This window comes from Daktulosphaira vitifoliae, unplaced genomic scaffold, assembly GCF_025091365.1.
Source record: "Daktulosphaira vitifoliae isolate Bord-2020 unplaced genomic scaffold, ASM2509136v1 Scaffold_1, whole genome shotgun sequence".
Classification (NCBI taxonomy): domain Eukaryota; kingdom Metazoa; phylum Arthropoda; class Insecta; order Hemiptera; family Phylloxeridae; genus Daktulosphaira; species Daktulosphaira vitifoliae.
The window spans coordinates 52,838,299-52,852,217 of record NW_026099572.1 but is presented as its reverse complement, the minus strand read 5'-3'; the positions used below and the strand labels follow the sequence as shown (position 1 = coordinate 52,852,217).

At 26.8% G+C, this 13,919-nt stretch overlaps 2 protein-coding genes across 3 annotated transcripts in view; both read left to right on the top strand.

The window, feature by feature from the left end:
- The window catches only part of LOC126895726 (uncharacterized), a 9,870-nt gene extending 3,843 nt beyond the window's left edge, over positions 1 to 6,027 (top strand). The window contains exons 2-7 of one of the 2 annotated variants that reach the window (XM_050667922.1): positions 2,142 to 2,826; positions 2,899 to 3,379; positions 3,440 to 3,810; positions 3,872 to 4,314; positions 4,373 to 4,570; positions 5,556 to 6,027. In XM_050667922.1, the coding sequence (XP_050523879.1) occupies positions 3,729 to 3,810; positions 3,872 to 4,314; positions 4,373 to 4,570; positions 5,556 to 5,624 (792 nt within the window). In that variant the 5' untranslated portion in view covers positions 2,142 to 2,826; positions 2,899 to 3,379; positions 3,440 to 3,728 and the 3' untranslated portion in view covers positions 5,625 to 6,027. Of the gene's footprint in view, positions 1 to 2,141; positions 2,827 to 2,898; positions 3,380 to 3,439; positions 3,811 to 3,871; positions 4,315 to 4,372; positions 5,218 to 5,555 lie in introns of those variants that run through there. The other variant, XM_050667921.1, reaches the window with a different exon arrangement.
- A 3,064-nt stretch (positions 6,028 to 9,091) lies between these two features.
- LOC126905685 (uncharacterized) overlaps positions 9,092 to 13,919 on the top strand; it is a 25,523-nt gene continuing 20,695 nt past the window's right edge. Inside the window, exon 1 of the mRNA XM_050685648.1 lies at positions 9,092 to 9,443. The gene's annotated coding sequence lies outside the window, so the exon portion shown is untranslated. The remainder of the gene's footprint in view (positions 9,444 to 13,919) is intronic.

Here is a 13,919-nt window from a genome sequence, read left to right as displayed (position 1 = left end):
TTATTTTATGGTAATTCAAAGCTGTAATAGTTTTCTATTTCAACGAATTAATATTTATTAAATTATCAAGATCATTTTTTTATTCCTTCTCTCCCTTCCTCCCTCTTTCAATTATAAATTTGACTCAGTATTTTTTCTCAGTTCTCACTGAATCGATTTTTTTCAACGATATATCAAGAGATTACAAATAGTATCTAGTTTAGGATATTACTTTCAAAAATAGAAAAAATTGNATTACAAATAGTATCTAGTTTAGGATATTACTTTCAAAAATAGAAAAAATTGCCCTCGTTCCCGTAAATGGGGGAAATGTCCAAAAAAATTACAAATCCAAAAATCGCTAATTTTCGAAATTTTTTTTACTTTAAACTGCAATAACATTTTGAAAAATAACCAAAACAATATAATTTCTTTTTATCAATGCATGATGTCTTTACCTTTTATTTGGTATATTTTTTTTATAAATTTGACCCTTTACCTGCCTACAGGGGGGATTCAAAATGACAACTTTTTTACAAAAAATTTACTTTTTCCACTTAAATTTTTTAAATGTTCCAGAAATACTGACACTTTTATATATATCTTAAATTAAAGCTAATGTAATATACTTTATTATGGAAAAAAAAAATTTCGGACTTTATTTTATCTTCACAGTGAAAATGGCTTTCGAATGCTATTTTCGTGTGAAAATGTTCGATTTTGTATTTTACATTTTTAACTTTAAAATGCTATAACTTTTTGAAAAATGTATGGATCAACACAATTTTTTTATGAGAAATAAAATTTTTTAATAATCCCATTTTTCATTCAGGATATTAATAAGGAAATAGCACATCATGTAGTTTTTGGAAAAATCCACCAATTTTTTAAAATTAAACACTATCTAAAGATTTACATCGAAGTGTTTTTTATGATAGTGATTTTAATCACTTAGATATTTATATACCTGATCCAACTATGCCACGTTACCACTGTGCCGCAATCCCCCTGTGCTGTGTTTTTTTTGTCTGTCACTACTCTGAATCGATTTTCCTCAACGATATTACAAAATATCACAAATCGTATTTATTGTAAAACATTATCCTCAAAAATTGAAAATTTCTCCTAGTTTCCTCAAAAATTTACGATTTTTAAAATTAGTAATTTTTGTTATTTTTTAAAAAATTTTCTTAAAATTGCCATACCTTTTTGAAAAATTAACATATTTTTTTATATAAACACTTTAAGTACTTTTCTTTCTTTGGGTATATTTTTATTAAAAACTGACTCTTAACCTGCACACAGGGGGTATTAAAAATTGCAATTTTTGAACTAAAATTAAACTTTTTCAACTTAAGTTTTGAAATTGTTTCGGAAATACTGCGTCCTTTTAATATATGTTAAATTAAAACTTATGTTACATACTATAAATTAAAAATGAAGATTGTCCCATCGACTTATTTTCTATGTATTAATGGCTGTCGTAGTTAAAAAAACATGCTATTTTTGTGTCATTGTTTCAACTTTAAATTGCAATAACTTTTGTAAAATGTATGAATCAATGCAATTTTTTTATAAAAAAGGAGTTTATATAAGGATAAACTCCTTTCATCCGACATACTTTTTTTTAATTGGACCATTGCCCTTTATAAAACGGAGGTTCAAATCTTGTATATTTTTGTAATCAATAAAATATATTCAAGAATAATGTAAAATAGTTATATATAAATAAAAAATTAAACATAAAACAAAATTAATTAAAAATATTAAATTTAAGTTTTACAAAAACAAATGAGAAAAATCAAAATTATGTTTCTACAATAAAATGTATATAATTACAATACAACGGTTTAAACTTTACTTTTCAGTAAAATATTATGGCATCCGACAGCAAAAATAAAATAATTATATTGCATGTACATTGTTTCAAAAGTTGAGTTAAGTTTGTTGTCATTAGATAAGTATTTCTTGTTCATGTAGTAAGATCGCATGAAAAACGCATTTATAGAATCGTGTATTTCGTCGATATAATTGTGTTGAATTCCTATATTGAGGTCGAATAATTTTCCAAATTGTATCAATTAGAAAATTAATTGATCGGCATTAACTACAATTGTGGTTTACCTATAGAAAATATTAATTTACCTCGTTTTGACTTGTAGTTTTAGATATGTGCAGTGCTATGTTGAGAGCAATATTTCTCAGCAAATCAAAGAGTTTTTACAGCTTCCTTCGTAGTCTTTACAAAAATACGTTTTTGAGACTGTAAACTTCGTGTTTCTTATACGAAGGCTGCCCTATGGGGAATCATCAATATGACCTATGGCTTATATTTTTTTATCGTTTCTGCAATCTTGAAGAATTCTTCTTGTATAAATGTAATTTTGTCCTAGACTCCATAAATCTCTGAGTTTGTTTTGGCGAATTTTAATTTTTAGCATTGATATCCACATTGATTACTCGTTAGCTAATTGGATGATGTTTCTACCAGCACCACATAAAGGATCCTTTACGACGTCTAGACCGGGGCATCTTAACGCTATATGTGTGCTTAAGATCTCGGGACAAACGGAATAAAATTATTGTGAAAAAAAAAACGTTATCGTTTATGGTAAAATACTAAAATTTCCTTGTACATCGAATACTAGAGACACACGCGTTACCAACTGACCCATTGGTTACTACGACTATAGGACGATAAAAAAGGCTATTTAAGGTAGTTCAAATTTTTAAAGCCATTTTTTCCGTTTGAAAAAATTCAAAGTAGATGCAACTATATATTGATTTTAGATTAGATTCCTATAACTTTTTTGAAAATCGTTGATCCCATCACCGTAACCTCCAATTGTAAGTTAAAAATTAACCTATATCATTGGTATTATAAAAATATATTCTAACTAAAATAAAAAAACTTTTTAGGGTTTTAAGTTTCACAGAACAATAATAAGATTTAATCATGCTGATAAAACTAAAAAAAATTGAATTCGATAAGGCCTATCGTCGTCGTAGTCGGATAAGAGATGGACTCTCTTAGCGAGCAAGCACCAAGCTCGGAAAATTGCGCGCGTACGTCGATGCCTCTATAAAAAGGTAATAGACAGTCGGAGCAATCGACACTTGTGTTTTTCTTGCGACAGTGCTAAATATATTGTAAACATTGACGATTACGCGGAATATTTAAACGATGGCAGAAAAAGACTCCGTACTGAAAGAGACATCTCCGTCGATGTTTGGCAAACAACAAGAGGAAAAAAGAAAAAGGATTTTGGAATTGGTATCACCAGCAAAAAAAAATTCGAAGAAAGCAGAAGCAACTATGGAGAAAGCGATGTCGAGGAAACGGACGACGACTGTGGATCTTACTTTGGGAAATCTTCCTATTTCGGACGACGACTCTCCGGTTAGTATTTTTAAAAATAATTGTTCTGGTAGTTTTTACATTAATATTCGATGTTGTTAGATAACTGAGCCCGAACGAACAACGACAAAAGTTATTAAATGGTTGGACAACAGAATTAGTGACATGGAGAGAATCTCTCCTGAACGTTGTTCCGTGATAGAACAGAGCAAGAAAAAATTCAGTCCTTTTACGGCGGCGACATTGACATTATTAGCGAGATTACTGATTTTGTTCCGGAATCGAGTACGGAACTTCCTTATTCGACGACTCTATTGATTCTGTGGTTAACTTTCAAAGACACCCAACACCTACTCATCAGACTGTGGAAGAAACTGGAAACACCGAAATTATGGGCGGAAATAGAAAACGACAAGACGACACTGAAGGACAGTTTGCCAATCGTATTGGGAATGGCCCAGAAGAAACTGACGGTAAAGATTACATGCGCTGTTTTTATTATTTAGTATGTTTAATGCGTAATTGTTTTTTTAGGCGCGATACGACGAATTGCTGCTAGCGCAATTCGTTACAATACTCAAGACGATAGAGTGCGATATAGATCTTGGTTATTGGTGCCCGATGGATTTGGAAGACTACGCAGACTCGTTGCTGACCTGGTCGCCAATTTCCAACGTTCCAGAAACAGCCACGACCCGTCATCCGTCGTTGTCATTGCAACACACGACGAACACTTACACCTCGTGCACACCTGCACTAGTTCAAACTCATCTTGTAGGTGCACCTGGATCAAGAAAACGAGCGGCCTCCGAGAGTTCAGAAGATCTAAACTGGAAAGAAAAATATACCGAAATGACCTCAACGAACAAGATTGGAAAAATGTCCTGGGTTATTTCAGCAAATCTGGCCGAGTCTGCATATTCTGTTTCGTCGGAGGTCGAAGCGTCGGACATATGTTACGATGTGAGAATGTACCGGTAAGTGGATTTAACAATTTAATTATATCAATCACTGACGCGCGTTAATTTTTTTTAGAAAGCAGGACATAAAGCATGTGGAAAGTTCGGACTTTTGGAAACATGTATTTTTGAAAATAACGGGGACTTGCCGAGAGAACTCTCCACAGCACAAAATGATCAAGAGTTTAGCAGCGGACACTCTTGCAGAAATAAAACAAGATCCAAATTTCAAACGGGTCAAAAAACAAAAATGGGGAGGAAAGAATTTATTAAAGTAAAATTTAAAGAAATGTTACGTATGTTTCCGACTTGCCCCCTCGACATGATTTTCGAAACTCGCGAATTCGTTAATGAACCTTTATTTGACGATTTAAACGATAGATCGGAAATTTGTGTAAACGCTTTAAATAAATGGAAACGATTATTAATCACTAGACAATGGAAGATTTTCATAAGTTATATTCCATGGACGATTGCAGACCATACTTTAACGCGTATCAGTTTACGAATTATTCTAAATATTACTAAGTAGAATATTCAATGATACTCGCCAACGAATTATTGTTGTATCAATTTAATTCGGATATCGATGCTGTTCGGGATTTTTTACAGAACCTATACGACATACTTAATAAAAAAATTCCAAAATTGGATACTCTGTACATTGTTTCATCCCCATGCGCGGGAAAAAATTTTTTCTTCGATGCTGTCTGCGCTTTTTTTCTCAATTACGGTCAATTATATACGGTCAAAATTAACTTAATGATATAGTAAAGTTAACTAGAAAATTAAAATAATGTAAAGAAATAACATAAAATTCACTTCTATATTCAATGGAATAAGTATATAAATAATAAATTCATAAAATAATCAGAATAGTACTTATGCTATGTTTTATTCACCAGAGTAATGATGGCTGGAAACAGATATTAAAATCATTTTAGAATATAATTTTATTTATAATATAATTATAGAAACTTAATTTTATTTATTTAATTTAATATATTAACTTATATAATGTAATTAAAGATAAGCCTACTATTTTTTGAGTAAAAGTCCTTTACGAATTTAATATCTTAAAAATGTATAAAAGTTCTAAGTTAACTTGTAAAGTTAGCTTTATTATAATGAATAATATTTTAAACTAGCTATAACAATAGCATCAAAAGATAAACAAAAATACTAACTAGTAGTATGGTTGTAGTTAACTACTATAACTGAAATTAAAATTTAAAATACAAGTAAATTTTGTAATTCAGACACAGTTTAAAAACTACTCTACTGGCTGTTATCGAAGAGAAACTACCAATCAATACGTTATAGACTGAATAAAACAATGTAAATTAATTAATAATTCAGAATTTATTTTAACATTAATAGCATTATTTTTAGTATCAATGTTAATTATGTACAACTTAAGTAAGTATACATTTATATAAAAAACTAAAAAAAAAAATAATTTATATAATTTTTTTTTTTGTAATTTGTTGATGAACTATATTTTATTATGGTAAATGAAACGGAATAAAAATAAATACCATTTAATTGAAGCCTGGACATTTTAGGACTTAAATATAGGTTGATGCATTTTGGATTTAGATTGAATATGTGTTGACATTTGAATGCCGAATGGTTGTTTTAAGTATTTAATTCTCAAAATTTTGATAATGATAGATATAAAAAAGAAACACATAAGAGTCTATAATTTCTTGCGGAATTCTTTTGAGTAACACAAACGGATCTATAAATACCAAAATTATAAATTAATTTTTTGAAAATAATTTTATACAAAATAAATCATTTTTATATTAAAAAGTAATTATATTATTATAAAATGACGAAATATTTTTTGTAAACACTATTGAAACTTTAAAAAAGAATATATAAAAATAAATATTACTATGATAATTTTATAAGAATTCGTATGTTATTTTAAAAACAAAAATGAAAAATATTTTTACAGTAACGTGGTTTTGATATCTGCTTAATAGACTCAGTGTAGAAGGGTTACCGAGGAACTCCTTTAGGGTTTCTTGCCATAGACGCAACTAGGAAACATCAAAGTGATATCTTGTAATTTTTACCATTTCAGGAAAAACTGAGATAACAATAATGGAAAATTCACTGTGTATAATTGAATAATTCAATTTTATAATAAACCATTCTAAAACTATAGAAAAAATTATTAAAATAGCATTGTATGTATTTTTAAAAAAAAGTTCTATGATTATTTTACACAGAATTATTATACAATTGAATCATTTTGTTTAAATTAATTAAAATAAGAGATTATTTGATAACATTTTTTAGACTCTAAGTTTTAGTGTTGTAAGTTTGATATGATTGATATTAAAATATATTTTTAACATGAAAGTTTTTTTTAGGTCTTAAAATCTTCTTCAATATTAATGACACCATCTTGAAATTTTCTTATAACATCTATATCAAGTAATTTTATATCTTTAGAATATTTAATTTTGACGGAATTTTGTGGATAAGTTTAAAGAATGTAAATGTCCCAAAACTTTTTCAAATGCTTAAATAAAAAAAAAAATTTTTGTGCAAGTGGCTTTGGTCAAACTCTTTCAGTTTATTCATAATTTCAATTGGATATTCATAATTATCATTATTAAGGTTATTGCAATTTTATATATAAATAATCTTTTTGACTATGATCATTTTGGCAATAGGTTATTTTTTAGATATTTTGTAAAATATCGAAAAATGTTTCTATTTTTAAAGAGATATCTTCAATTAAATCAAATTCGGGTTCATTTTACGTATTGATAAACAAAATCGATGAGAGATGTGGGTTTTTATGAACAGATATAAAAAAAAAACACATAGTAAATACAATACCTTCTCAGTTTTACATTGAAGCTAAAACATGCCGATTGACTAAAAACGGTTGTTTATTAGACTCCTTAATGTTCAATATGATTAGGCGAACATGTTTATTTGTATATATTACAACATCACTTGTACATGCCTCTAAATATTTATTCATTCATTTAGTAATTAATTTCGCTGAAAATATTCACTTATTGCCGATTCTATTGATCTAAATAAGGTTTTCTACCTCTAAGATTGTTTTTTTATATCACTGCCGCGGCGAGTCATCGAACAAAAAAGTGATTAAATGAAAATTTTACCATTCATAATTTAAACAATTATTCAGGATTGAAAATCTCTTTAAATAAAAATTTTCAATTTACATGTGATTTAATTATTCAAAAATATGAAATTACTTTTTTTTATTAATTTTTCAATTTCATGAAACGTTTTAAAAAATCAATTTGTCAGTTCTTGAACATCGGCGATAATATGATTATAGCAATATATTTTGGTCACAATAATAATCAATGACATAACTAAAATTGTTTTTTTATGAGAATCATATTTTTAAAATAAAAATGTTAACTCCTATTTTTATGAAACTGCTTCAAAAAAGTCAACGAGCAAAAAGAAAAATAAGTCTCGAACTAAGAAACGTAATAAATTTCAAGAACTGCTAATCATTTTAGAAGATTACATTAGCCCGAGTGTTTCATTGACTGCAATCGTCAAATTGTATAATAATGGATAAATAAAGTACATAACAAGTTTTATTATTTATGTTGCTATGTGATCAAACAATTTTTAAAGCCTTAAAACTGAAGTTCTTTTAAGTTCGAACACTATTTCCATCTTTGAGTATACCATGTTTTTTCTTCCGTATTTTGACTTTGTTTGAATTTATGAAGTATATTACAAGGTTTTATTGCATACTGCTAATCATATTATGATTATTATATTATATTAAGTAGATATATTGGGATATGCGAGGTCAGGTCAACCGCGGAAGACGACAATGGGAAGATGTTATTTATTTTTTGCTAAACAAGATATTTCTTTGGTACGACAAAAAACTTACTAACATCTTTTTAAATATAATTTATGTGTACTATGATTTATAACGTCATCGATAATCGAATGAATTTCGATGACAATGAATTGTATGTAAAATCTAAAAAATATTCCATGGTAAGTTTCATATACAGTGTGATTTTTTGTTTTATTTTTAACATAAGCACAAATAACAATTCTGCACTCCGCTTTCCTGTAACTAAAAACTATAATAGTAGTTATCATCCTATCAAAATTTTTTTAATAATTATATATTTTAAAAAAAAAAATAGATACTCATTTAATTTTTAAAAGCTACCCCTAAAATCTCTCATAGGAATAATTTTTTCTTAGAAGTAACTTGATATTTACAACAGTTTATAAAAATGAACTAAATTTTAATCTATACGTTTTTATGAAAAAATCATTATTTGACAAACAAAATGGGGGGGAGTATACATAATAAAACACACTGTATATGTATATGTATTTTTAGAACAAACATGAAACAATATATACAAGGTCTAACCAAAAAGTATAGAAATTACCAAAGTTCACCTAGCAGCTTTGTCGCAATGATTTTGTATCTGTACATCATAAACTTTGATTTTTTTATGTCATACAGACTTGCCGAACAGAAAAAATGCCGACCAATAATTTAATTATACTAGTATAATTAAATTACTAGTACGGCAATCCTCTTTGTTAAAACCTTCGGTTATATTAAAATCAACATGTCGTTTGTAACGAATACTTACAGACATTCTACAATGGTCTAATATAAGAGAGAATAGCCTGTTGCCACCGTCTACAAACAATGACTATTTGCCACCGCCGTCAACCTAACACAATTAGCGCGTGCGTTATGTTATCACAACAATAATATCACAGCTGTAAACCACAAGAACCACGCGGCCAGTAGTTTAGCGGCGTACGCGTGACAGCACCGCCGTTGCTGATGAGGTAGCTGTCCATTGAAATAAAAAAAACCGAATGTTAGCGAATCACATAGTAATTCAGAGTTGAATTGATTTTGTTTTTATTATAATATTTATACATGAATTATTTTAACTTTATACCATATTTGAAATCGAACATTATGTACTTAGAAATGTCTCAAGTATTAAATTTCGAGTCAAACGTTGTTTTTATGTTTTGATTTTCAACTATTTAGTGTTTTATATCTAATGTGTAATCAATACGTTTGTTTAAATTGTCGATAATTATCCAATTACCAACTATATCGCCAACACAATAACGAGGTATTTATAAAATTGAATATCATATACCCAATTAAATTACCGATGCTTAACTATTAATTCAATATCTTATTATTTAGTGATGTAAGTAATTTGTCAATTTGTATTTAAATAACGTTACCGTTATTACATACCATTATAACAAAACAATAATAATTAGTTTAAATGTAATGATAAAAAAATATTTGCTATCAGAATTTTAGTCTAATTCTTTTTGTACGTTAGCGTAACAAAATTTGTTATGTATAGTGTATTTATATACTGTTATTTTATTTAAAGTATGTAAATTAATGGTAGAATGACCATCTTAATCTTATTAAGTAAACATTTTTCACATAACACGACTAACATTATTATTTAATAAGAAAACATTTATTATAAAACACATTTTGGTGTAATTTTTTTTTTGAATTATACAAATTGTTTATACAAATTATCCTCTGATATTAATTGATGGTAAATTAACAATTTATTATAATTATAATTTAAATTTCTTTTTTTTTAAATCTTTGATAATTTGATGACACTTTAAACAATGTTTTTAATGTAAAATATCTAAATAAAGTTGAGTATATTATAATTTCTCTATAATTAAACATACAAAAACTGATAAAATTGTTAAAATATAACGGTTTTATTTATAAAGTGATTTTCAATTAGTTATTTTACTAAAATTTCAAATGAAATTGCAATATATATTGATACAACTAAGTATACTCTACTCTAATTCTAATATTAAATAAAAAAATGACAGGATATTTTGATCCTAGTATGTAATTGTTTGTATTTTAAGCAATTTTTTTTTTTAATTATTTCACAATAATTATTAATTACTGCTACTGTCTATTTATTTCTTTTTTGTGCATGTACAGCAACAAATCAATTTGTTACTAAATTAGTTTACACACTTGGCCTCACTTAAAACAATTTTTAATTTAAAACATTATTATCATATGCTAAAAACCATTAAGTTATAATAATAGTATTACTATTACTAATAACATTTATTACAAATCTTAAATATTTGTTGAGATGTATATTAATAAATCTTATAAATATTCATGAACGACTTTTAAAGTAAATAGTAAGCTTTTTTTAATTTTGATTATCTTTTATAATTAAACAAACTTGTAGTTATTTACTTTACATTAGAGTATTTTAAATTTTATAAATAATAATTTATCGTCTTAAAATTATTGTATATTATTTGACAGTTTTAATTTAAATATATATTGACAAAAACAAACCTTCATTTACTATATCAATTAATATATCCTCTAATCGCCTTAAATTATAAGGAATCATTTTATTACTTAACGGTTGTTTAATGACTTCTTAGTCTACTTAATAGTTGCAAAGCACGTGTATTTTAAAGATAATTCAGTTCGTAAAAGAAGTCATTGTTCCGTTCAGTTTGATGAACTTACTAATCAGTCCATATGGTTAAATTAATAATATTACTGATAATGTAAAATTAAGATAGAGTACTTATTAATATATTCCAGCAACTGAACCTGAGGCAATTGTAAGCGTAACTTAATATTTAGTAGATACTGTTTATGAGGTCATAGGATTGAGAATACTTGAGGTCTTTAACATTATAATACAGTACTAAACAAAACTGAGGAATTAGATTACATTTTACTAATCAGATTATTTGAGAATGGCATATTGCCAGGATTCATAATATTCAGCTCTTATTTCACAGTTTAATTAAGTTTGATTCTTTAAAATATTTAAACTAATTAGCATAGATCAAATGTTCTTTCAAATGTTTTAACTTACATTAATTACAATAAAACGTTTTTGAAAATATTAAACATTTATATTTTATTCTTGAATAGTTATTATCTTTTTAATCAGAGTTTTGAATTGTGCTGTTTTGTAGTTACAATAGGGATCGTTCCGGTAGCTTCATGAACAGCAATAAACTGTATATAATACAAGACAATTCATCCGTTCTGTGGCGACAGCCTCCTTGGGCTCTTACGTAGGTGATTGAAACAAAGATAACATTACGTTTTTTTGCTATTACGCATATCAATCTACGAATAAAAACGTTCAGGAAGCTTGACTGTGTAATTATTCCGAATGGTATTCATTTGACCTTGAGAAGATGCCGTTGGGAACCGATAATCGAATAACGTATTAAGAGAATGTTGTGTTGATATATTTGTAAACAAATCTATTTTTCGATGTTTTTCAAATTAATGGTTAAGGTTGTTTTGACTTGAATGTTTTTGTAGTGCAAGTGCGATTTTCTGACGTCTATGGTATTTGATTGGAAACTGATAGACTGGGGTTTAAATAATCAATGGATAATTATAAATATATATGTATACTTTTTATAACATGACAATTGTTTTTATTTAAAATTAATATTTTATTTTGATTCATTTTTCTAAAAAAAAGGAATTTTAACTTTGTATTTGTGACTAAGTTATTTATTAGTCATTTGAACGTATTTTTTATTGTTAATAAATAAAATGATTATATTTATAATTTTTACATGTCCGTGACCGGAACTGAGGCTGTAACTTATTACACTACTCACCTGTCTCTGAATACTCTGTGGTTTATTAGAAGGAAGTTACTTATTTTATATTACGGGTTCATTCCTAAACAATATGTTACATATTTAAAAAAAATGTTTTTTATATTAATCAATTGAAAAACTAGAGACTATCTCATAGAATTAAATTTTGAAATTCGAGGTATTTTAGTTCAGAATTACTGATTACATTATTGTTGTTATAATAACTTCGAAATTTTGATTTGAATTGTACAAAAAATTGAGTTTCTGTTTTATTTATTGTTCATGTTGAAATTATATTTTTATTAAAATAATTAATTTTTTCGCCTATCGTCATGATAAACCTGAATATAAAAACTAATTTTTTTTATTGCAAAATGAAAAATTATCAGTTTTTATTATCATAAATTGTTTCTAAAAATAGCAAACTAAATTTTAAATGATTTCGACTAGTATACTTATTTTGAGTTGATTTTCATTGAAAACAAGGTCAACATTTTTATGTATACTATATCGTCGCCGTTGGATACCAATTGTTCATTTATTTCTTGTTAAACCCCTTTACATTGTGCCTGTAGTTATTAATGGTATGTGCATACAGGTTCCAAGTAAATTGTAACTAGACAAGGTTGATTGATTTTGGAAATGTTTTATGAGAGTCTAGACTACATGAGATATAAAGGTTTACTTGAAAGATTACATAAATACTTGTATCATTGTCGAAGTTATTCGATGAAAATAGAAAATGTTTTATAAACTATTTAACACGAGTCGAAAATCTAGCTAAGTGACAAAATAAAATTTGTGAAATTATAGTTGTTAGAAAAATGAAATTATGTTAATTTTCAAGTTGACCTTCTTTGTTTGGTTACTAAGAAAACAATTAATTTTATTCTATTGCAGTTAATGTATTTTCTTTTCCATCAGAGTGTTGATTAAATATTACACAGCAAGCATTACTATGAATTATTAAGTTTAAGTACGCAAGTTTATACTAAAGATTTATGACTAACTTAAAATGTATACCTATTTTCCTTTGCAATCTATATTTATTTCATTTTTAATGGTTCCATAACTTAATAATGAATTGGTCATAGAGTTTTATAAATATTGGAATCATTTTTTAGACATTAAATCTGTTTAGTGTTGACTTTATTTTATGAGTCACAATATTAAACGAAAACTAGTTTTAATTATTTATTGGCATATTTATACATGTTCTATTTTATTGTAATTTTAACAACAAATTAATTTTAAAAGCAGAACTATTTAATTTGCGTGTATATAGTTTTATTTGGCTTAAATCTGTTTACTATAAATTCAGGTTTTATAAAAAGTTTTTAGTAGTGCGCCATGCGGGTTTATTTGGGATATACAAATAATAATCTTAAAAGGTAAAGTGTACCTATATAAATACAATTCTAAAACGCAATATAATCGTGTATAGTACCCTTTTTTTTTATAGCCTTCATTAAAATAATATTTAGCTCAACAATTATAAATAAAGTGTAAAGTGTATAGTACCTAATATGCAATACTAACGTTCGGAATCACTNGTGTATAGTACCCTTTTTTTTTTTTATAGCCTTCATTAAAATAATATTTAGCTCAACAATTATAAATAAAGTGTAAAGTGTACAGTACCTAATATGCAATACTAACGTTCGGAATCACTATATATGTACTAGTTTTATTTTGTATAAACATTTTTTAATTCCACATTTAATTTTTACACTAAAGGGATACTGAAAAAAAAATATATATAAGGTGTTTAATTAACTACGCTTACGTTAATCGTAACATATTATATTTTTTTGTTATCAGAACTTAACAGTTCTGTAATTCTTTAAAAAAAAGGAAGGTTCTGTAATAACCAATAAAAAGAGCGCTAGGGGAGAGAGTGAGAGAGTGATGGTGAAGTTAGATAATATAAATAAATTAACAGA